The 23,250-nt window shown below is 51.2% G+C and overlaps 1 protein-coding gene across 2 annotated transcripts in view; it reads right to left on the reverse strand.

Moving 5' to 3' along the window:
* The window catches only part of bbg (PDZ domain-containing protein big bang), a 348,240-nt gene that overhangs the window by 20,924 nt on the left and 304,066 nt on the right, over nucleotides 1–23,250 (reverse strand). For both annotated transcript variants that reach the window (XM_075680936.1, XM_075680937.1), the window contains exon 5: nucleotides 5,763–5,864. In XM_075680936.1, coding sequence (XP_075537051.1) covers nucleotides 5,763–5,864 — 102 coding nt within the window. The remainder of the gene's footprint in view (nucleotides 1–5,762; nucleotides 5,865–23,250) is intronic.

Below are 23,250 nucleotides of genomic sequence, written 5' to 3' on the forward strand. Positions count from 1 at the left end.
TCGACCGTCATGTACTGTACCGAGAGCGTTGTGCAATCGACACACGCCTTCGAGAATGGCCCGCGTGTTGCCGACAACTGAGACGAAAACTTATTTTCCAGCGCCCGTTTGCAGTTGACGAGTTCAAATCCATGGGACATACAGACAGAGGCACGCACTCCACCACGGGAATCGCAGAAATGCGTGCAGAAACAACGTTCATAGAATGCTACGCGACAAACAGGAATTGCAGGGCGATCATGTCTCATAACTCACGTTTCCACTTCATCCTCGATCCGGGGAGAATCGGCACGTCCTCAATACCGGCGCGTTGCGAAGGCCCGCCGCATTCCCGAGGCACACAACAGGGCGCTGTGCCAAGCGTAGCTAAGGAGATTAACTACACGCGCAATACGATATATAGTACACATGGTGGCAAAGAGGTAAAAAAAAAAAGAAGACCGGTAGGACAAAACAGCGGGAGGCAGGAGCACACGCCGGGCACCGCTAACAACGCGAGGAACGCAGCTCACCTGGGGCGCGCATATCCGGAGGCGTTCTGTTACTCGGCGGGTGAGGGTGCAACCCTTATCGATGCGCACATATACACAGTGGCCCAGTTAAAAAGCCCCCGGCGAGCGCCGGACGAAAGCGAAGATATTGCTACGGGTCGAGGAATGGCATGCAGTGTATCCCCACACTCCCAATAGTACCGTGCAGTACTGTGCAAGCGCTGGCGTCAGCTGACAGTGCTGGAGAATTCTCATAGCTGACCGCACGCGTGAATGGCTCACAGTTGGACGGCGTCTTCCCCATTAGAGATCTACTCAATTCTTATTTGAAAGGAAATACAATGCCAATCGGTTTCATGTTAACTGGGCGCATATTGGAGAGAAGTTCGTACGCTTGTGAAGTTTGTAAGAATGCATATACCGATAGCAAGGATATTAGCGAAGGCCATCCGTCAATTGAAAGAATACTTTTACGAACGCAACGTTCTGTTAAATAGGACGCGAGTTCCGCATTAACTACAAGCTCCATCTCCTGGAGGCTTTAAGTACACTTTCGCATTGCCCAAATGTGCCATTGTATTTGGTAGCTCAAAAGGTGTCGGCCATTGACGAGCTGTTTTGATACCGGCGAGCTGGTCTAAGTAAGTCGACTTCTGAGAGCATTTGCAAATATTTTCGCCTGTAAAGGACTGCGCCTAATGGACCGGCCACGTTCGCCAGCAGTACGATTTCCTCTCGATTGGCCGCAGCCCCATTTTCATGTGAGCTTCTCTACAGTACGAAGCGGTTTAGCGAATACGGGCCCTGACGCACTATCTGACACCATAGCGTAGTTCCCACAGTGTAGCATGGTTTTCACGAGACGAAATTGTTTGTAGCAGCTCCCCTCGGGCCAAGCACCTTGAAATCTGTCCGCAGCTCAATCCCCACGCACCCTTATTAACTGCCCTGCAATGGCCGAATCTCGTTCCTGTATGTACGACAGAGCTACGTAGCGCAGAAGTAACGTTCGTAGGAATCCCGGCCACGTTCGCAGCCTGCATTCAGAGTGAGCGAGTTGCCCCGTGGGCGCTTTTACACAAACAGCGAGCTGGCCGTTATTACGCCTCATTATGCCAGCGCTGGACAAACGACAGTAGCGCACTCGTATTTCCCGTTCTGCTAGTGCTTCTCGGGTCTGTCTCGTTTTTGCTCCCGGCCTTCTGCCAGCTTAAGAGCTTATCGACTCGTTAATCTCCTTGTCGGTCGCAGGTGACGAAAGCGGCTCGACAATTACGACACATTCGTATATTACCCCCCTGCCCCCGCCACCCCCCCCCCCCCCCCCGAGGGTTCGAAATTCCTTTTATTGGATCACGCAGCGCGTGCGACACATAACGACGCAAGAATTCCTGGAATGCGAGGCGCGTGTAGGCTCACGTAAGCGACAAATTTAATCAGGCTTCTGGAATGTGGGGTACTTGTTCGTTGCTCGTGTGCTCGTTATCGCCGGATAAGTCGAACACTTAGCTACACAGGCGTCGAGAAAGCTGTCGAGTGTATAGGATGGAGAAAGAAATAGAAAACCAGCGCACGATAACGACGGGCAGTACGTCAGTACTACGGTACAGTATGCAAATGCGCATGCGCTGCACTAGGTATGTGCAGCAACGTCGGAGAGGTTTTCCATTGTTTTCTGTTAGGCTGTGAATGCACATTGTGATGGTATGAAATCACGTCTTATCGGCCTAGCTGTGCAGTCGCGTGCGGGATCGTTATCTACCATTTGGAAGTTGCGAGCAGTGCCGCCGAGGTAGAAGCGGAACTGATAGCTTGATTCAGTGGCCTTCCCATCGTGTTTCCGCTGCTCATGAGCTGTGACAACAGGAACTGAAAGCTCGACACAATAACACCAAGTGTGCGTCACAGAGGTTAGTGCTTGAACCAATACGATCCTTAATGTTTTTAGCTCAAACTCAAACACCGAGGACTCCCTGGTACAGAAAAGCATTTAAGATTTCTACCGTGACGCGATGCAATGACCCCGCACTGGTAACTGTACCAGTGGAAGAGCGGCAGGGAGCCCCACTGGATTAATTAATAATCGGTGGATACTCGGTGTTTCAGCTACCGTTACAGCGTTTCTTTGTTGCTGTTTGCGGGATGCGCGCGAGGAAAAGAGGGTTTGATCTCTCTAAGGTTGCCTTACTCACGAGCGTCTGTAAGCGTGGTTATTAGTGTGGACGTTGTTTGTTTTTTGTTGTGTGTGCCTTTGTTCCTATTGCGTCTATAGGATAACGTTGTTTCACTGTTCGCGCTTCGATAATCAACGTGAGACTCTCCAGTTGCCTTGAATAGACTGGATGACAGGCCATTTAAGGAAGCGAAGATCTTGGGAGCCTGGCCTCACAGTTCGTTAGCCCAGAAAGCGGTTCGAGCGCTATTTCACTTCCTGAAGGCAACAGACTTGAGTTCCCGACTATAGACATCCTACACCTAACTTTTCTCTCTCTCTCTTTCACTCCCCGTTTCCCTCCCCACATGTAGGGTAGCAAACTGGACTCAGTCTGGTTAACCTCCCTGCCTTTCCTTCTTCCCTTCTCTCTCTCTTTCTTTCTCTCTCTCTCTCTCTCTCTAGAGCAGCGCACCAGGCCAGCAGCCAGGTATACGCGTTAAATTTTCACAGAATACGTTCTCTCCCCATCGACGGAGAGAGATAAAAAGCAAAGAGAAGGCAGTGAAATCAACCAGAGGAACGCCCGGTTTGCTACCGCAAGCAGTGGAAAGGATATAGGGGGATGAAATAAATAAAAGAAAGAAAACACTAAGGATGTCGCTTCGTCCGGAAGTGCACGTATAAACCATAGACTCGCTCGATCAGGTCTGCGCACTTCAGCAATGTCAGTATAGCACACATATAGCTTTCGGGGGTTGCGACGACGCATGTGGCTGCGGTACAGGTACTTTCGTCTCCGAGAACGGCGTTTGCTCGCTCGAGCGACTTTGCCACTTCTCCCTATCTCACCAGCAACGCGAACGAGAAATGTCACACAAGATATGTGGAAAATTATTATATAAATAGCGCTCTTACAAAGCTGGTGTGAGAAACCGGCGAGAAAATGGGAACCTCCTTGAAAGAGGCAGATATATATATATATATATATATATATATATATATATATATATATATATATATATATATATATATATATATATATATATATACGCAGGAAAGAGACGACGAACTTTTTGGGAGACTTCTTTTTCTTAACGTTTTCGGCTGGTGGACCAGCCTTCGTCAGAGTACATATATATATATATATATATATATATATATATATATAAGATGCGGAGCAGTAAAGCGGGTTCACGAGGAACAAGTGGAAACGGTGATGGTTACTTTCGACCCAATGTTGCAAAATTCCCAGTCACGCCGGATCGAATAAAGAAGAAACTGCACATTGCACTGGACAATTGCGCCGTGTGTGAGACCTGCCCCCAACAGATGCCTAAGAAGCATGTGCTACTCACGACCCACCGAACTACACAGTCGCCTTTGCGCGCGTACTTGGCAGAATGCAAACAGACGTACATGGGAACTATACTCGCGCTTCCCGTTCAACGAACGATACCCATACACATCTCTCATCCGAGGCGAACCCCAACCAACTTTCCCACGCACAGCGCGCACAACGCCCCCGTGCCACGTTGCGCTCTATACATATCCGGAGGCTCGGCGTATACACGATTTGGAAGCACTGTTCCGCCTCGTATGCACGCGAGCTAAAACAAAAGCAACGACGCCGCGCCTACACGCGAGAGATGCGCGCGAACAAAGAAGCGACGGCCGGCCTCGGAATGGTGGCGGTGCTGGCCGAGAGAGGATACCGACGAGCAACTTTCTCACGCCGAAGGGAAGGAGTGATTGTCTTACGCCGTTATGACGGCGATGTACGCGTACTCGCTACACCCATGGGAGTGGCCGATTCGAGTTAGCCGAGAGTCATTCCGCTTCCTGGCAACAAGGCCTCACTTCCACTTCCGCCGCTTCTTCCGCGTTTGAACGGTTTAAATATGCGATACTCGATCTCGTGCTGCTATCTGATTCTTCGCTGAGCAGCAAAAGTAGTGCGGGGTGGCTGTCTTTTCTTCGGGCCAACTCTAAACAAGCAGCAGAATCTTATCTCTCCTTCTCGAAGTCTTAAGAGGACAGGAACAATGCAGAGTGAGATTCCTCCTATTGTTTCCTTATCGAGAAGCGTGCGCCTGACTCTACAGCGCTTAGAGGAAATGGGGGGTACGTATACGCCAGCGACGCAAATGTCGGTGTATATCGCTTTGCCCCTTGGTACGCTTCGGTATGCATGGGGTAATGAATGTGTGGTCACTGCAGGTCCGAATTATTACAGCGACTGTGCCTTGCAACGCTATTTTTCGCCTCGAGCGAAACGGTAAAACACGGGTGCGGCGCGGAGCGAGAATCGGGCATTTCCAAACTGAACCAACAAGGCTGCACTCGAGGAAGTCGATTCTCGGAAGGGGGCGATAGGGCTGCTATCTCGGGAGATCTCTGTGCGTATATATATAGGCAGCGCAACTTGCCACAACGTTGCTGTCCGTGCATAGCCACGTAAGACTGATGGCACTAACAACCCGATTTTAAGAACCGCGTTTGGGAAGTCGCGTCGTTGCACGTCGTGATGGCAAGAAGGAAAGGTCTTAAATATATAAATAAAGCTGGAAGCTTTCTTCTTCATGGATTGATATCGCTATCCTATAGATAGCAATGCCTTGTCTTCCTAGTACTGCAGTCAGTCGATTATGTAGGAGTCGCGAGCATGTGATAAGCAAAGTCGAAGTTAATGCCACGTCCTCAAATTTAATGGCTATATTTCCGTACTTGTCAATTATGACTATCAGTACAATCAGCTCAGACGGTAGAGTGACCACACCGGAAAGACACCGTCCAGGACGAATTATTGTTCCAACTGCGAAGCTTGCGTTTTCACACGCTGTGGTACTGCTTCGGGGTATAGCTTCGCAAAGAAATTCGCTTTTCCCGTTCCACTCCTGTGATGGCATTGTAGCGGTTTCAAGCATTAATATATTGCCAAACGAAACAAACACAGCTGCTAGTGGGCTTGAGTACCGTCGAAAGAAATCATCCTGCAACTTGTAAGCGTTATTAAATATCCAAGGTCACCAACCGACGTAACCATGCGCTTTTCGAAATAAATTACCCCTTTCCGTGTTTCTTTCACGTGACTTCTGAAGTCACTTGCCGAGTCTTACCGTGTTGGATGGGGCTCAAGATTTCTTCATCACCACTAGGAGCAAGATCGTCGACCTGCCCGACAGTCGATGGCAGCGCCCAGTCAGATTTGTTGTCTTCTTCTGCATAAGAAAAAGAGGAGGTTTGTCCGTAAGAACTTGTGGAAAGCATTTATCGAAACAACAGAATCGTTCACCGCACGACTTCAAGGCTATACGACATTGCCGAAACAAGACAAAGATGTCACAGCACAATGACAACTTGTATTTCTAAACATTGAGCGAACAAAGAAAGAAAAAAGCTTGAATAAACAGCCAACGTTTTGACAGGTGGGCATGTCTCCGTCAGGGCCCTGACGAAGATACGTCCCCTTGTCGATATCATTGTTCGATCATTGTTGATTACAGTATTGTCAGCCTCCCAACTAGTTATGCAAAACGATCACAATATCGACTCCTTACATCTCATCGGCAGGAAGCAAGTTCCGGCGAAGATAAAGAGTTGTTGATAAAATATACGTAGGAATCGGAGGTAACAACGAAAAGGAATGTTGGAGGAGACTGGCAATCACATTACATGTTCATGACAAAGGACGATTCTAGGTAAAAAAGGCGTTCGCCGCCGTTTATACAAAGTCTGATGGTCCCACTGCATGTACTTTTTCTCGCGACACTTCCGCAAAGGCCTCACGCAACTACACAGCGGCACTTTCTGTTCCTTATTTCCACGAAAGGCCTTCGGCGCTCATGAATATCGCATTAGGAGGTGCGGACAGCCGCTTCCATCTCCTTTCTTCCGTGCAGTTCGACCGCCACAAATTCCTCTGGGCACTTCCTTACGGCGCGTCAATTCGCCTTCTTTCGTCGCTCCACTTCGAGATGCCACACGCACGCGTTCCTCCGAGTTAGCGCCAACAAGGCGTTTCAAAATGAGCCGCAAACGTTCCAGCTCGTGGAGGAGCTGCTACGCGAGTCACGAACGTTTTGAGAAAGCGAACGACGCGGGCATCACGAAGCACGCGCCCCACATGCTGTAAGACAAACCGCAGGGGTTGAAAAGTAACAAAAGTGGAACTGCGCATCATCGACGGAAGTGCAAAGCGGCCGCGCGGCCGAAAGACTTAACGAGTGCGGTAGCCGGCAAAGAAAGACGCGCTCCCCCGGCGAAAGTGAGAATGCGCCCAGACACGGACCGTAATTGAGAGCACGCGGAGCGCGTGCGTGCAGGTATGTCCGCCGCGGTTCTAACAAGCCGAGCACGTCGCGCGCGCGTCGTCATCGAAATCGGAAGCGCCGACCGAGCGCGCGCTTGCATTGCAAATGACCGCGGTTCTTTCGACTGCGCACGCAAACACCAACAAAAGACGGCGAGTCTGCCTCGTACGGGATCCGTCAGGCAAGGCGCCTGCGCGCTGACGCCCCATTTACGTGCGCCAGGAAGCCCTCGTATGAGCGCGCACTTCGGAGCCTCTCGGCAGGCCAAGTGAGGGACGACTTGGGACAGGCCGCTCCGCCCGCGCGCGCGCCCGTTGACCGTTAGAACAGCGACAGCGGTTATCCATCCCTGATATAAGCACCGCGCTTTCAAGCTGGGTATCTTGCAGAGAAAAAAAAAGGCGCGGCGGCGGAAGCCGCCGCCGCCGTACCACGCTGTAAATTCCCGAGTTCGCCGTTGTGAGGCCGGCATTTAGCATGCATCGAGATAACGGGGCTCGTCCCGCGTTGGCTTTCTGCGCTGTCTTTCCTTTATTTTTTTTTTATTGCCACGCCGAAGCGGCCGTCACGTGAGCACAACGGGAGCCCCTCACACGACCTTGGGTCCCCGCCGCCGCTCTCCCGCATGCTGAGTAAGTAAGATGCGGAGGACGAAAGCCGAGTAACCAACTTCTTGGCCCGTGAAGCGGCAAAATCGACGAACGGGGGAAGCTAGTTCGTGTACCACACCTGGGAAGGGGCGAGAGGCTTGGAACATATGTATACGCACACAGTATGTCCACGCAACCAACCCGAGGGGCGAGAGGCGTGACGCGTTCTGGCTAAAAACTGCGTCTCGATCGACCTTCTTACGCAGCCTCTTTTATCCCGTTCTCCTCTCTCGGTGTATATCTAGTCGCAAGGACAAGCGACGGCGTTCTGGAAAGGCTGTAGCACCGATCGACCGCTATTTGGCGGATTTAAGTATCCGTTGGAACACGTCCGCGCTCCATACTATACAGGAGTTGGCTGTGCGCCGTTTCGAAATGCGGCGGCGGCCATTTTCGCAAGGCCATTAGGAAGATTGCGGGGCGTTGTTTTCTTCGTCGCATTTCCTCCGCCTTCTCCTGTGCGCTCGTTGCCGAAGGCCTCGAACGCGAGCCCTCACTGTGACCAGGATGTGAAGTTTGCATGTTCTGGTTGGAACGGTAACTGGTATTAAATGAGGAAACAGGAATAACAATGCTCGTTCGATGCGAAAAAAATATATAAGTGGCTCTATAGCTTTCCAAGTTTTTTAAACTAAAACACTGCCACAGCGTCGATGCCATCTTATGCGTGGTGGCTGCATGGTACATTTTGCTGTTAACAGATGTGCGGCACCCTTCCATTCGCAAGGCGGAAGGACGACGAATCGAGACTGGGCGCAAGTCTGTGATTTTCTCCCGCGCGTGGCAGCACCAGCGTTGCGCCAGAGAGTAAACAATCGGAGCTAAACATAGAATCGATATTGCGTTGAGCGCTATATAATGGACTGGTGAGAGACGCATACATCTGGCAGGCCGAAAAGACGTTAACCTCAATACGTTGGATGACCGGGGCATACATTACGACACGATTTGGGTTCCGCTCAAAGCACGCAACATCAAGTGATGCATCTGAAAAGCAGTGATGCAACAAAAAGAGAAAGCGAAATGATGAATACATGGCGGTTGCCCCCCCAGAGTGGGTTGCCGCAGGTCACTGAGCAACTGCGACAACAGCCGTATCAACATCCGACCCGTCGTGGTAGCTTAATATCTGCTACGTTATAAGTGCTACCTATTATTATAGCTGTCCAGACTAATTCTCCCTTTCACAAGGTCAAGAAACCATTATTCGCCCTTACATATTTCCACTGTAGCCTTTGACTCGGAGAAACTGCGTTGTTGGGGTATCATGGTTGAATCCTCTCAGAATACTGCACTTGATTGATGACGTTTAATGAACGCATGAACAAGAAGGAAGAATTTTTACAGTATGCGCGCGTCAAAAATGATACCCCCCCCCCCCCTCCCTAATTTCTGTAAAAACATACCGTCCCAACAACGGAGACAGGCATGCTTCGTAAATACCCGTAAGCGTCATCGGTGTCGCCAGGTTCATATTCGCATCCTTTTGATCGTTATAAGGCATCCAATGTTTCAGAGCTATAAGAGTAATGAATTTCTCGCCTCCGCAATAGCTAGAATGTGTTAGTACCATTGTAGCACACGCCAACGCCCGTCTTTCATTCTCATTTTTCTTTATTTCTTTTTTTTTTACAGAATTCTCCTGCCGCATGCAATCTTTACATTACTTTCAGCACGCACAGGTACGGACGCGTACACGAAATGAATAAACCTCACGTTGCCTGGCCTTCGCTACAGCTACAATGGCCGCACAGAGTGCGGGGAGCTGTGTGCAGAACTACACTTGGCGTGAGCAACTTACGCCGCGCCACTGCCGGTGCTCAGCCGATGGAGGTGAGTATCGCGGCCAGCCGAACCATTTCGCGCCGTAACGGACTCTTCGCAAAGAGTGTAACGAGCGAATTGCATAAACAACGCCGGGGGTATCCGCCCATAAACCTCAATCGAAGAATGGCCCAGCCCACGCGGTTCAAGAGGACGCCCAACGGGTGGCTCGCTACCCGCTAATTCGGAAAAGGGAAAAAAAATAAAGAAAGAAGACGAATGGAAAGAATGCGCGCGCATGCAACGCAATCGGCCGTGGGCCGGCGGCGTGTTCCGTATGAGAGCTCGCCTTTGTAACAACCTACCCACGCCACGCTGCTGCTCCGCCTCGGTTTCCCCATTGTCTTCTTCTGCCTTCGCGCATTCGCTCTCCCTGAAGGGGCAAACTTCCGGGACCTCCATGGCGCAGCGATGCCACACTGTGTTGTTGGCTCAGATCACGTGATCGCGCATGTCACGGGACTAGACACAGGCGAGCAATGTGACGGTGACTAAGAACTGCGCGGAGCAGTGTCGTTCACTGCCACCACAGTGCACTCTTTAGGAACACGTCTGCAGATGCCTGCTCACGATGACGCGACCGGGGAGCTTAGAAACTCACCAGTCAATGCACGTAAACGAAGTCGAGTATACAGCCTCAAACGACTTCGCGCATTCACACTCGGAAAACGTTGCGGCAAGAGCACGTATGATGAAGAGGGAAACAGGTCTTGTAGATGGTGATATTTTACAACTTGGCTGCGGACGAGCGCACCCGTGTACTTCAAGATGAGAGGGCAGAGATGAGCGAATAAGTCCAACTAGTGTCTTTAAGCTGCTCTCGGGGCACCCAGATGATCAAGTGCGGGAAGTAAACGCTCGTTGCGAAGCTTCAGAAGAGAGGCATTGTGTAATCCAGTCGCCTGAGCCGTAGAATGAGCCGCATAGTGAGGCGCCAGCGCTCGTCCAGGCGCCGTGGAGACCTCCAATCGTGGCTAATTGTGAGGGAAGTTGCCGAGCTCGCTCATCCGGCGAGAGACGTTTGTTGGGCCACGCAAGACAACAGCCGCTTCTTTTCCTGCGCGCAATGCCGCACCACTAGTAGCACCAGCACGCACACACACTCACGTCGGCGGAAGGTCAAGGGTCCCACAGGCACTACTACAACAATCCGAGGAAGCTCGGTGGTTACGAGCGGCGCAGGGCTCGCAGCGGCGAGACTGTTCGCGCAACACAGGGGAGCGTGATCACGGCGGAGGAAAGCAGCAGAGCGGCGGCGAGAAACGTCGTCGACGCAGCAGCGACGTCCTCGCGTCGCGCGCCAGCGAGTCCGCGCGGTGGCCGGTCGACAAATGGCAGGAGAGAGCTCTGCCAGCGACCGCGCTGCGGAAGCGACCAAAACTCAAGCAACGACTGACGAAGATGTAGGCCAAGATTCCGAGCAGCGGCAGCAAAAAAGCGCCGCCCTCTTCTCTCTCTTTTTACTTCTTTTTCTCTCTTCCTCTTCCCCGCTTCTTGTTCTGAACACGCGAAAGAGAAAGGACCTTCCTCCGAGCAGTTGGAGAGTGTACGTATGCTTTTTTATTTTCTGCTTTTCTTTCTCCGATTCTTGTCGGCTTTCCCCTCGAAAGGAGCGCCGTACGTTATGCATGGAGGACGAGAGAGGAGGGCGAGGAGAAACAGCGGGAGAAAAGAAAGGAGAAAAGGGCCTCCGGTTTCGCTCCCAAAACACCGACAGTCTTGTTTCTGCGGTGACTCTCCTTCGGGTTCGCTTACGCCAGCTCGAAAAACGCAGCGTGCGTGCGTATACTCTCGCGACAAGAACGATTCTAGCCAAAGGAGGACGACGAGAGGAAGAGAACAAGCAGCATGTGTGTCGTTGCCGTACTGCTCAGTGTGTCTTTGTCTTCCGTCCATCAATCCACAGTGACTGTTCAAGCGACGAACGCGGCTCAGCTGGGAGGGAGAGAGAATCCTTTGAATGCCGGAAGGAGGCAAAGTTGTGCGAAGAGGAGCAACTCGTGCCAAGCGTGCCGAGAAATATTGCTTATTTCTCGAGGCTGATGAACCGTCGATCGTGAGCAGAATTCATCGCTCGGAGATAAATCTGCACGTTGTGACCGTAAAAGAGCCAATCCGAGAGTACTGCCTTCACACCATCTTTACAGCGTTGCATTTAAAACTGCCGTCCGTAGCAGCGGAGAGACGCGGCTCCTCCCGAGTTGCACAGTATTTCACGGCACAACAGGGAAGCAGCTTTGTTCGGGATGAGAACAAAGCCGTTTTCTTGTAGAGGACGTCTATGACGACGCCGTCCCTCTAGATGGTTTCGGGCGGAACATCCGCAAGCCGTATCGCGAGCGAACTTTGGACGCAACATACTCGGTATTCAGGGAGTATCGTTACGTCCATCTATGAGGTTTCTACAACTGGGTTCAAGCCATGCGAGTACTGGAAGAGGATTAAGGCCTTAAGACTCATTAGGAAGGCGAACCTTTCACAATGTCTTCCGGCTTCATTCACGCCGTATCGGTATAGTATATACACAGGGCGGTATAGAAGAGAGGTATGGAGAGAGAGAGAGAGGGGAAGCCATAGCTCAGGAATTCGAAGAAATGCGGCCGCGCGTACTCCTCGCTTTCCAATGTTCTAGATCGTTGATAAGACGCTTCTTTCGCGCTGTCGAGAACAGAAGCGAGCTCTGTTTTATGACGCCCTTCACCGCACAAGAGGCAGGCGGCGTTCCTCCGTGTGGCCGATAATACGCGCAACGCTTATACTGGTCCAGCACATCAGAAACACATGTTCAACCGAAAAGAACGGTGCGAGTTCTGCTCGGTCGAGCTAATTCTTATCTCCACACGTCGCCGGCATACGAGGAGGCCATAAAATTCGGTCGCCCCACGCACGGTCGTTCCTGCTTCTTCCTCGTTTCTCCAGAATTGAGTTCCTTTCAATATGAGGCGGAAGACGTGGGCTGTAAAGCTGTTCTTTCGAGACGAAAAGAACAAAATGACTCGGCACGCGCCAGTGGAAACCCAACTTCTGGCGATGTGAACGTACGGAGGCGCTACAGAGGCCTTTGTACGCAATGAAACCTGCCTTCGAAGGAAGCGACCATCACTTCCGTCGAAATGATGGTTAGTTGTTCATCCCTTTAGTGAAGAATTTTTTAAAAAAGCACAGATATCTACGGTGAACAGTAAGGCAACTTGGCACACAGTGAGGAGCCAACTAACACGTCATAAACAGCTGTTTCTGTAAATGCAGACCCGAGGCGACGGCTAAAAAGGGAGGCAACAGTTAACAGGGATGAAGAGAAAGAAAGTGATGCCTTTTAGGTACCTGAATTTCTCACGTTTCCCTACCGTCAACAAATACTACAGGCTGCGGCGAACGGAGCCGCGAGTGTTTGCAAACAAAATTTCGTCAAATGGCGATCTCTTCCCGGCAGTCTATTGTATGTGCAAGGAGAAAGACAGCCCACTTCCGTCGCATCGCAGCCAGGACTCAAATCTAAATCTGCTGCAGTGAATACCCACGTTAGTTCAGGGAGATCACACTGAAAGTCACAATGCAGGTTAGCAAAGCGACTCTATTGGCTCGCGTGCTATACGCGCAAACTTACACCTCTGTTTCCTTCACACGCATCAGCGTACCTTTTTCGTTGGCTTCCTCTTGCTAAGTGTGTCGTTGAAGCCTTTCAGCATTAACGGCGCGGGATTCGCGCTGCGAATCATTAGCTTCAATGGCAGACAAAAGAGAAGCACACTATATAAACAAAACGTATGTACTCCTCTCGATCCCATGTGTTCGCGTTCATCTTTACATTGCATCTTTAAACTCAGTACTTGTGCTTCATTTTGACTTCCGTGTTGATTGTAAGTGGAAGCAGGGCGATAGCGATACGTCTGAGTAGGTGCCGTACGAACTCGAACAGGTGAAAGTGACTTTGGGTTCATTGCGTACATGTGTCCGGGACGTTGCAAACGGTAGCGGTGGCGTGCGCTTCGAGACACCCTCGGCGAATACACGCAGCGCACAGAGATAGACCGGTGCCGCTGGGCCTCAGGCCCCCGTCGCATGGCTACAAGGCCCATACCGAAACTGCAAACAAAACAGACAAAACAAAAACATCGAGCGGACATGCATGTTCGATCTCTCGTGGAATCACCGTAGACGAACGTAAAGCTCGTCGAGCGCTCACGAGGGAGCGTTCCGGCGGCAGTGCGATGGCTGGGCGCAGAAATCGGGGTTACCGAAACGCGCGGTCCCATGCGAGCGGTACGAAGCCTTTGATCGAGTGCGACCGTCACTGTCAAGCACGTAAGAAGTAAGTCGGCCATGCCGGCTTGCGCAGAAAGGTTCGGCGCTCTTTTAACCAATCGGAAGAGAAAAGAAATATAGGCCCGCGGCTAATGATGGATAGCTTCAATCTTGAATTCTGGAGCGGATTAGCTACTGTTGCGTTTCGCCTGCGACACGTGGTTTTGCCGGCGCGACGGCGGCGGGGCGGCGGACATTTTGGCCCGATCGTCGTCACCGCAACACTCATCGCCAGGTGTTTCCAGGCGCGTCTGCGGCGATGCGACCGCCTAGGGATTTCGTTCCAGTCATTGTGCCCGAAACAGGCGAGGCCAAAGCAGGGATCTCCTTCCAGTTATTGGGCCCGAAACAGGCGATGCCAAAGCAGGGATCTCGTTCCAGTCATTGTGCCCGAAACAGGCGATGCCAAAGCAGGGACCATCTTCTCGTTACAGTCATTGTGTCCGACCGGCAGCGCCACGACAGTGTGCTGCGCAGCGCCACGACAGTATGCTGCGCAGCGCCACGACAGTGTGCTGCGCAGCGCCACGACCAGGTGCTACGAGATCGTGCGCAGCGCCACGACATGGTGCTACGGCATCGCTACGACAGTGTGCGTCACCATTAGCCCATTGTACATTCACGTGCTCGTCTTTTGAGGGGTTCCTTCTTGCCCTCAACTGCGAGAGTATAAAAACAGCTGCCCCCGGACGCCAGAGGAGGGCTCCGATTTCTTCCGTTGAGTGAAGTGCTCTCCCGTCTCTCTACTTCGGTCAAACCTGACCGCCAACTCTTTGCGATGTTAAAATAAACAAGTTGTTTCGTTGTTACCTGTCGACTCATGCTTTGCCGGGACCTTCGGATGCTTGCAGTTGTACCCCAGGCCGCCAGGCCAACGCTACCCTTGGGGCTTGCGACCCAGGTACAACCACGGGCGTCAGCGCCGAGTTCCCATCCGATCGCTCCAGTGTCGCGATCCAAACATCTGGTTGCCAGCGGTGAGATCGCCTACGACTTCAAACAACGGTCTGCCAGCGGCGAGATCGCGACAACGGAGGCCAGCAGCAAAGAGATGCAGTTGACTGTATGCTGAGCAGCTCAACGTCGATCCGGGAGCAGTGCAACGAGCCCTGTGTGACGACTGGTTGCCTGCAGCGGAACGACTGCGCGGAATTCCTGCCTGCGAGGTTTGGTGAGTGCGGGACTTTCTTCTACTGAGCTTTGCCAGGCTTTTGTTAGTGTTAGAAACAGAGCTGGTAATTGTGGTTGTCGTTGCTGCCGGGTTAGTTGCGGCAAGACAATAATAGGCAGTAGAGAAAGCAGCATTCAGAGCAGCCATGGATTTGAAGTCGTTGCGCAAACCGAAATTGTTGGAGCTTGCAAGAGAGTTGGGTCTGGATGTCTCAGACAAACTCAGAAAACCTGAACTGATAACGGCTATTCTTGAGTTAGAGGCTGAGGATGACGAGCTGTCGGAATGCCTTGAGACTATTGAGGAGAGGTCAAAAAGACAGGAGCGCGAACTTAAAGAGCAGAAAGAAAAAGAAGAGCGCGAACACGCTTTGGAAATGAAGCGTCTCGAGGTAGAGATGGAACGCGCTCGTAATGGAAGTCAGGCACACGGTGCAGGAGAACGCGTATTGTTCAAAATGACTGACCTGATGCGGCCGTTTAAGCTTGGAGAGGACATTGGTTTGTTCCTGGTTAACTTTGAGCGAACGTGCGAGAAGCAGGGGTTCTCTCGGGAAACGTGGCCACAGCGCTTGCTCACTTTGTTACCCGGCGAGGCGGCCGACGTAGTCGCTCGCTTGGATAGAGAGGAAGCAGAGGATTTCGACAAAGTAAAATCGAGTCTGCTAAAAAAGTACCGGCTGTCTGCGGAAGCGTTCCGTCGGAAGTTTCGGGAAAATGAGAAAGGCAAAAGTGAGTCATATACAGAGTTTGCGTATAGGCTTATGTCGAACATGCAGGAGTGGCTCAAAGAAGAGAAAGCGTTTGGTGACCACGATAAAGTTCTGCAGTGTTTCGGGCTAGAACAGTTTTATAGTCGGTTACCGGAGAACGTGCGATACTGGGTCTTGGATAGGCCAGACGTGAGTACGGTGGCTAGAGCCGCTGAGCTAGCCGAGGAGTTTGTGACGCGTCGAGCTCGCGGAGCTAAGGACGGTCAAAAGGGTGAATTTGGCTCCAAGTCTGAGAGGCCAAGGTTCACGCCCATGAGATTTAAGGGGGACACGCGTAGTGAGGATGCGAGTGAAAGCAATCCGACCAAACGTAAAGAGACGGCAGCCGAAGCCGAACGCAGAAAGCGGTTCGAGATGAGGCGAGCGGGCGTTTGTTATACGTGCCAGAAGCCGGGTCACTTTTCGGCGCAGTGTCCGGAAACAACACCAAAAGTTGTGTTTTTTTCAATAGGCAGCACTGACGAGAACATGAAGCTTCTTGAGCCTTACATGCGAGACCTCCTCGTAAACGGGAAAGAGTGCCGAGTGCTTCGCGATTCCGCAGCTACGATGGATGTAGTTCACCCGTCTTACGTAGAACCCCATATGTTCACGGGCGAGTGCGCATGGATCAAGCAAGCCGTGGAAGCTCATAGCGTGTGTCTGCCGGTAGCAAAAGTGCTTATTGAAGGACCTTTCGGAGCGCTTGAGACGGAGGCGGCAGTGTCATCTATGCTGCCACCCCAGTACCCGTACCTATTTTCAAACAGGTCCGATCACCTCCTGCGCGAGAAGGGGCTTTTGTTTGGTGAAGCTAGTGTTCAGGCCTTAACCAGATCGAAGGTTCGGGAGCTCGCTGCAAAGGCGGTAGTTGCGGGGCCGACGTTATCAAACAACGAAAAAGGGTCAGAGGCGCAGCAAGCTGATATTCAGAGCACGCCCGAACAGAATAAAATTGAGTCTGTAGCGTTGAAGGCGCCAGATACTGGAGAGGAAAATCCCGATTCGGGAAAGTTAGAAGAGCTATCTACTGATTTGCTCATCGCGCCTACGTCAGACGGACTTGATAGGTTGCTAAAAGTCAGCCGGACGGCTTTGATAGCCGAGCAAAAAAAGGATGGCAGCCTGGAAAACGTGCGCTGCAATGTCAAAGACGGTATCGCCAGGAAAACTGCGCGTTTTGTGGAAAGAGGTGGAGTCCTGTACCGGAAGTATCTAGACCGAAGAGGAGTGGAGTTCGATCAGCTGGTCGTGCCTCAATGCTATCGTCAGGATCTGTTGCGCTTGTCACACGGGGGTTCGTGGTCCGGACACCTAGGAGTTAAGAAAACTAAGGACCGTCTCTTGCAAGAGTACTATTGGCCAGGGTGTTTTCGGGACGCAGACCATTTCGTGAGGACATGTGACACTTGTCAGCGGGTGGGCAAACCAGGGGACAAATCGAGGGCGCCGTTGAAATTGGTACCTATCATTACGGAGCCTTTTAGACGGCTCGTTATTGATACAGTGGGACCTCTGCCGGTAACAGCCACGGGGTACAGACACATTTTGACTGTGATCTGCCCAGCGACAAAGTTCCCTGAAGCAGTGCCGCTTAAAGAACTCAGCTCAGTTGAGATAGTCAATGCACTACTGTCCATATTTGCGCGAGTTGGTTTTCCTGCGGAAATCCAATCAGATCAGGGCACAGTGTTTACTAGCGCTTTGACGACAACTTTTCTCGAAAGGTGTGGGGTAAAGCTGCTACACAGCTCAGTGTACCACCCACAGTCGAATTCCGTTGAGAAGCTCCACTCCGTCATGAAGCGCGTGTTGAGAGCCTTGTGTTTTGAACATCAAACTGACTGGGAGCTGTGTCTGCCTGGGGTGATGTTTGCTTTAAGGACCGCGCCGCATGCGGCTACGGGGTTTTCGCCAGCTGAACTGGTGTACGGTCGCTCGCTTCGATCTCCGCTTCGCATGCTTCGAGAATCATGGGAAGGTAGGGGCGACGACCCAGTCGTGGTGGAGTACGTGCTTAAGCTCCTCGAACGCTTAAGAAGGGCACAGGAGTTGTCAGGTGAAGCAATGACAAAGGCCCAGCAGAGGGCCAAGGTTTATTATGATCGGACAGCCAGGGCCCGTCGTTTTGAGGTTGGCGATGAGGTCATGATATTGCGCACATCGCTAAACAACAAACTAGACGTGCAGTGGGAGGGCCCAGCACGAATTGTTCAGAAACTGTCGGACGTTAACTACGTGGTAAGTCTGCCAGGAAAGCGGAAAGCACAGCAAGTTTACCACTGTAATCTGCTCAAACCTTATAGACAACGGGAAGCAGTGGTGTGCATGATGGTAAACGTTCCTGAAGAGCTTCCAGTCGAGCTTCCAGGACTAGGCTCAGTGACGAACAGGGAAGACACCGGTCAAGTCATTAGTGACCTTATCAGTAAAGCACCGCTGTCGCCTGAGCAGAAAACCGAACTACACCAGCTATTACAAGAGTTTCAAGGTCTGTTCTCTGAGAGGCCTGGTAGGACTTCGGTACTTACTCATGATATAGAACTTACCTCCCCAGAGCCAGTACGATCCAAGGCGTATCGGGTGTCACCCCGCCAGAGCGATATTATGGGGGCTGAGGTAAAGAAAATGCTACAGCTCGGTGTTATTGAGGCAGGTGAGAGTGATTATACCTCCCCTTTGATTTTAGTTGAGGTACCGGGCAAGGAACCTCGTCCTTGCGTCGACTACCGCAGGCTTAATTCCATCACTAAGGATCAAATTTATCCGATCCCTAACATCGAGGAGCGCCTTGAGAAAGTTAGTAGCGCTCAGTTTATTTCCACCCTAGATCTTGTCAGGGGTTATTGGCAGGTTCCACTTACAGAAGAGGCTAGTAGGTATGCGGCGTTCATTTCACCAATGGGAACATTCCGTCCTAAAATGTTGAGTTTTGGTTTGAAGAACGCGCCATACTGTTTTTCAAGTCTCATGGATAAAGTGTTGCGGGGACAGCAAGAATTCGCTTTACCGTATCTAGACGACGTAGCGATATTCTCCGCATCCTGGTCTGAGCATATGACACACTTGCGGGCAGTGCTAACCCGCCTGCGCGAAGCAGGCTTGACAGTAAAGGCTCCTAAGTGCCAGTTAGCACAGGCCGAGGTTGTCTACCTCGGTCACGTGATTGGTCAGGGTCGTCGCCGCCCCTCTGAAATAAAAGTGGCCGCTGTGCGAGACTTTCCGCAACCGCGCACAAAGACCGATATTCGGTCGTTCTTAGGTGTCGCCGGCTACTATCAGAGGTACATCCCTAGGTACTCTGATATCGCGGCTCCCCTGACGGATGCTCTAAGAAAGACAGAGCCTCAAACAGTCGTCTGGGACGAGACAAAGGAAAGAGCTTTTAGCGCCCTAAAGAGTGCCCTAACAAGCCAGCCTGTGCTACGATCGCCAGACTATACAAAAGGGTTCATTGTTCAGTGCGATGCTAGTGAGCGAGGCATGGGCGTTGTACTGTGCCAACGGGAAAATGGAGAAGTAGAACACCCCGTCCTGTATGCTAGTCGTAAGCTGACCAGTCGTGAGCAGGCGTATAGCGCCACCGAGAAAGAGTGTGCATGTCTCGTGTGGGCCGTTCAGAAATTGTCATGCTATCTAGCCGGCTCGAGGTTTATCATTGAGACAGATCACTGCCCTCTCCAATGGCTGCAGACCATCTCTCCCAAAAATGGCCGCCTCCTGCGCTGGAGCCTCGCTTTACAACAATATTCCTTTGAGGTGCGTTACAAAAAGGGGAGTCTCAACGGTAACGCCGATGGCTTAAGTCGAAGCCCCTAACGTAGGAATCAGCCTCAAAATTGTTTGTTACTGATGTTTTTCTTCCTGAGGCAGGATTTTTTTTAACATATTGCTTTTGTTTAGTGTTTCAACGTGATGATATGCTTTCTAGTGCAATTTTTCAATTTGTGGACGCGTTCTGAGTGATGCTAGACTACTGTAAGGAACTAGGCAGTGGTATAAAAAGGGGAAAGAGCCTGGCAGGGCTTAGTGAGGGTTGTGCCGTGCTTGCTGACTGAGCGGTTGAGTTTTCAGCGTAGTTCTAACGCTTGCCGGGAACGAGAACAAAAATGTGAACTCTCCCGAAGTCACTTTGCAGTGTCCCGTGCGAACCTGAACGAGAGAACGAGGCCTTCTCTGTGCGCTGCGCTCAAGAAACGTCAAGGGACGCCCGACTTCGGTTATGAGCATCATCGAGCGACATCCCTCCGGACAGCGGATGCAGTCCCCTGTCCATCGGGATCTCCTTTCCCCGGCGGGGCGGTCTGTTGCGTTTCGCCTGCGACACGTGGTTTTGCCGGCGCGACGGCGGCGGGGCGGCGGACATTTTGGCCCGATCGTCGTCACCGCAACACTCATCGCCAGGTGTTTCCAGGCGCGTCTGCGGCGATGCGACCGCCTAGGGATTTCGTTCCAGTCATTGTGCCCGAAACAGGCGAGGCCAAAGCAGGGATCTCCTTCCAGTTATTGGGCCCGAAACAGGCGATGCCAAAGCAGGGATCTCGTTCCAGTCATTGTGCCCGAAACAGGCGATGCCAAAGCAGGGACCATCTTCTCGTTACAGTCATTGTGTCCGACCGGCAGCGCCACGACAGTGTGCTGCGCAGCGCCACGACAGTATGCTGCGCAGCGCCACGACAGTGTGCTGCGCAGCGCCACGACCAGGTGCTACGAGATCGTGCGCAGCGCCACGACATGGTGCTACGGCATCGCTACGACAGTGTGCGTCACCATTAGCCCATTGTACATTCACGTGCTCGTCTTTTGAGGGGTTCCTTCTTGCCCTCAACTGCGAGAGTATAAAAACAGCTGCCCCCGGACGCCAGAGGAGGGCTCCGATTTCTTCCGTTGAGTGAAGTGCTCTCCCGTCTCTCTACTTCGGTCAAACCTGACCGCCAACTCTTTGCGATGTTAAAATAAACAAGTTGTTTCGTTGTTACCTGTCGACTCATGCTTTGCCGGGACCTTCGGATGCTTGCAGTTGTACCCCAGGCCGCCAGGCCAACGCTACCCTTGGGGCTTGCGACCCAGGTACAACCACGGGCGTCAGCGCCGAGTTCCCATCCGATCGCTCCAGTGTCGCGATCCAAACACTACCAGGCGCTGCAGCGGTGCCCCCGGGAATTCCATCAGCGGTTTCCTTTGCTGCTTCCCAGCGGATTAACTTAAGCGGCGTGCTCACGCATGCGTTCTGCTAAGATTATAGGGATGGCAGTTGTTCGTTATGAGATTAATATTTCGCTCTCGTGAACATCACAGGTGGACCGTAAGGACAAAGAGAACGTCAGAACGATTCTGTCCGCACCCCAGCGGAGAAAGTGAAAAACATTCGCCTGACTGTCTCGATTCACAACGTGACCTCTACCGGCGTTCTCTAAAAGACGGCTTAAGACACCGACAATGCAACTGTTAAGCTACCGGGACTGTTCACATCGGCCTATCGAAAGCCGAGACGGCCTAATGAACGGCTTGAAAGAGATTATGAAACACTTCGGACTGACAGCATGCATGATGGCTCTTTACATCGGCGTTCATAGAAAATAACACAAAGACTCAGCTCGTGAGCAATATCACGTGCTGGCATATACGTCGCTGCACGGCCCATAAAGCGTGGGTATTCACTGCAAATCGGGACAACCAGAACAATATGAATGTGATAACCCGTCCCTAATATTGCGTTAAAGTTCGTGTCGGGTTCTGTTAACATGCTTTCTTTGAAGACGGGTGTATTCGTAAGCGCACTCAACTGGACATTCTCTTCCTTCCGCTCTATTCCTCATTTTACCCCCCTACTCCCTCTCCCCGTGCAGGGTAGACAACCGTAACTACGTCTGGTTAACTTCCCTGCCTTTCTATGCATCCTTTCTCTCTTCTCTTCGACACTTCCACTCCCTTTTGCACACGAACGCAAAAAGTATTTCGCTACTAGATGGCTGAAACGGCAGCCGGCCACTTATCACGCAGCAAAACAATGCCAGAGGTTGTCAATTCCGTGGTCTCGCTTTAACCTAGATCTACCGTTGCAATCTAGAAGTGCATTAGCAGTCTTGTATATGTGCGCCATTATAGCACTTTCTCGTTCGGAAAACTGAAATATGAGCGATCCACCGCACGCGCCGGACAAACGCGAGAAATGACCTACTTGTGGAGCGGCCCCAGCCGTGATACCCATTCGAGCAAAGAGATATTGAAAACAGGAAATAAAAACTGACACTTCCACGCGTCGAAGAGGCAGAGATTAGGGGACGCTCGGAGGAAATACATAGAAATAGGCAAAATCGTGAACTAGAATGCAATGATACGGACACTAACAAGGCGACAAATGTTTTTCTTCGAACTATCATCTATACTTACGAAGGAAACTGAAATCAGCGCCCGTGTTCGCCTGCTGATTTCATTTTATTTTTAAACTTAGCCTTGCTTCCTACTCTTTCCTTTTCAGGAGCTCAAACAAGGTAACCGTTGGAATGAAGAGCATTCGGATAATATTAAAGTGAGGAAAATATAGCTCAGGGTGTGCAACATCTGATTAGCAGTAAAAATCTCTTCGTGTCTCCCGACACAGTCGTCCAAATGCCGATAATCCCCAACCGCTGCACATACAAAAAGTTTTTCAGTGCTCCTTTGTCCTATATAAGGCCCAATACTGGAGCAGTACCTAAAGCCTCCGTGCACGTTTTCGCCGACCAGCAAAAGCGGCGGTGGCGCGCGGTTGAGGGGCTTCACATCTACCCAGGTACATCGACTGTGACGGCTGACCACTCCCACTTTAGAACTGCCATCGAGATGTATCATTCTTCATGAACAGCTTGTGCCGTGCCACATCATGGCCCACCCGTCATGTGATGCCCTGCGGGGACCTTGAAATAGAATAAATAAATAAATAAATAAATAAATAAATAAATAAATAAATAAAACAAAAATTCAGCATCTTTAAGCGAAGTAGATAAAAGGCCCATAAATGACAGATTTCTTGTCGTCTCAGCAAAACTACCTGGTTTGACCAGCAAACTAAGAACTCGGAGTTATACTCAATAGACCCATGTATAAACTTATCAATGCCGGAAACTCTAAGAGACAACAGAAAATCTGAAACTTTGGTACACCGGCTGCGTCTTGGTACTGCATTTACGAGACACTTCTTGTACAGAATAAAACGGGTCTCTAGTCCGCAGTGTTCTTGTGGCCATCCAGACGAAGATGTGCATCATCTTCTTCTCGAGTGCTCGAAATACGATACACAAAGAACGGTACTGCAAGCTAATTTGTTTATATCAGACAGAAGACCATTCACTCTAAAAAAGATACTCGGCCCATGGCCAACTGCGGGCCTTCAAAAAAGAGCGCTTCTTGCTCTGAAAAGGTTTTTAGAGGAGACCAATATTTTGGGGAAATATTAAGTATTGGATGATCCGAATACGCTAAATGAGTCACATAAACGTTGTTCGTGGTGCGTAGTTGGTTTATGTGGGGATCGCAACTTTTACGCAATACGTATAATTCTGTCCTGTACTTGGAGTGTATTACAAGTGTTGTTGTGTGTTTTGGCTGTTC

Source organism: Dermacentor variabilis, chromosome 2 (assembly GCF_050947875.1).
Source record: "Dermacentor variabilis isolate Ectoservices chromosome 2, ASM5094787v1, whole genome shotgun sequence".
In the NCBI taxonomy this organism is placed as follows: domain Eukaryota; kingdom Metazoa; phylum Arthropoda; class Arachnida; order Ixodida; family Ixodidae; genus Dermacentor; species Dermacentor variabilis.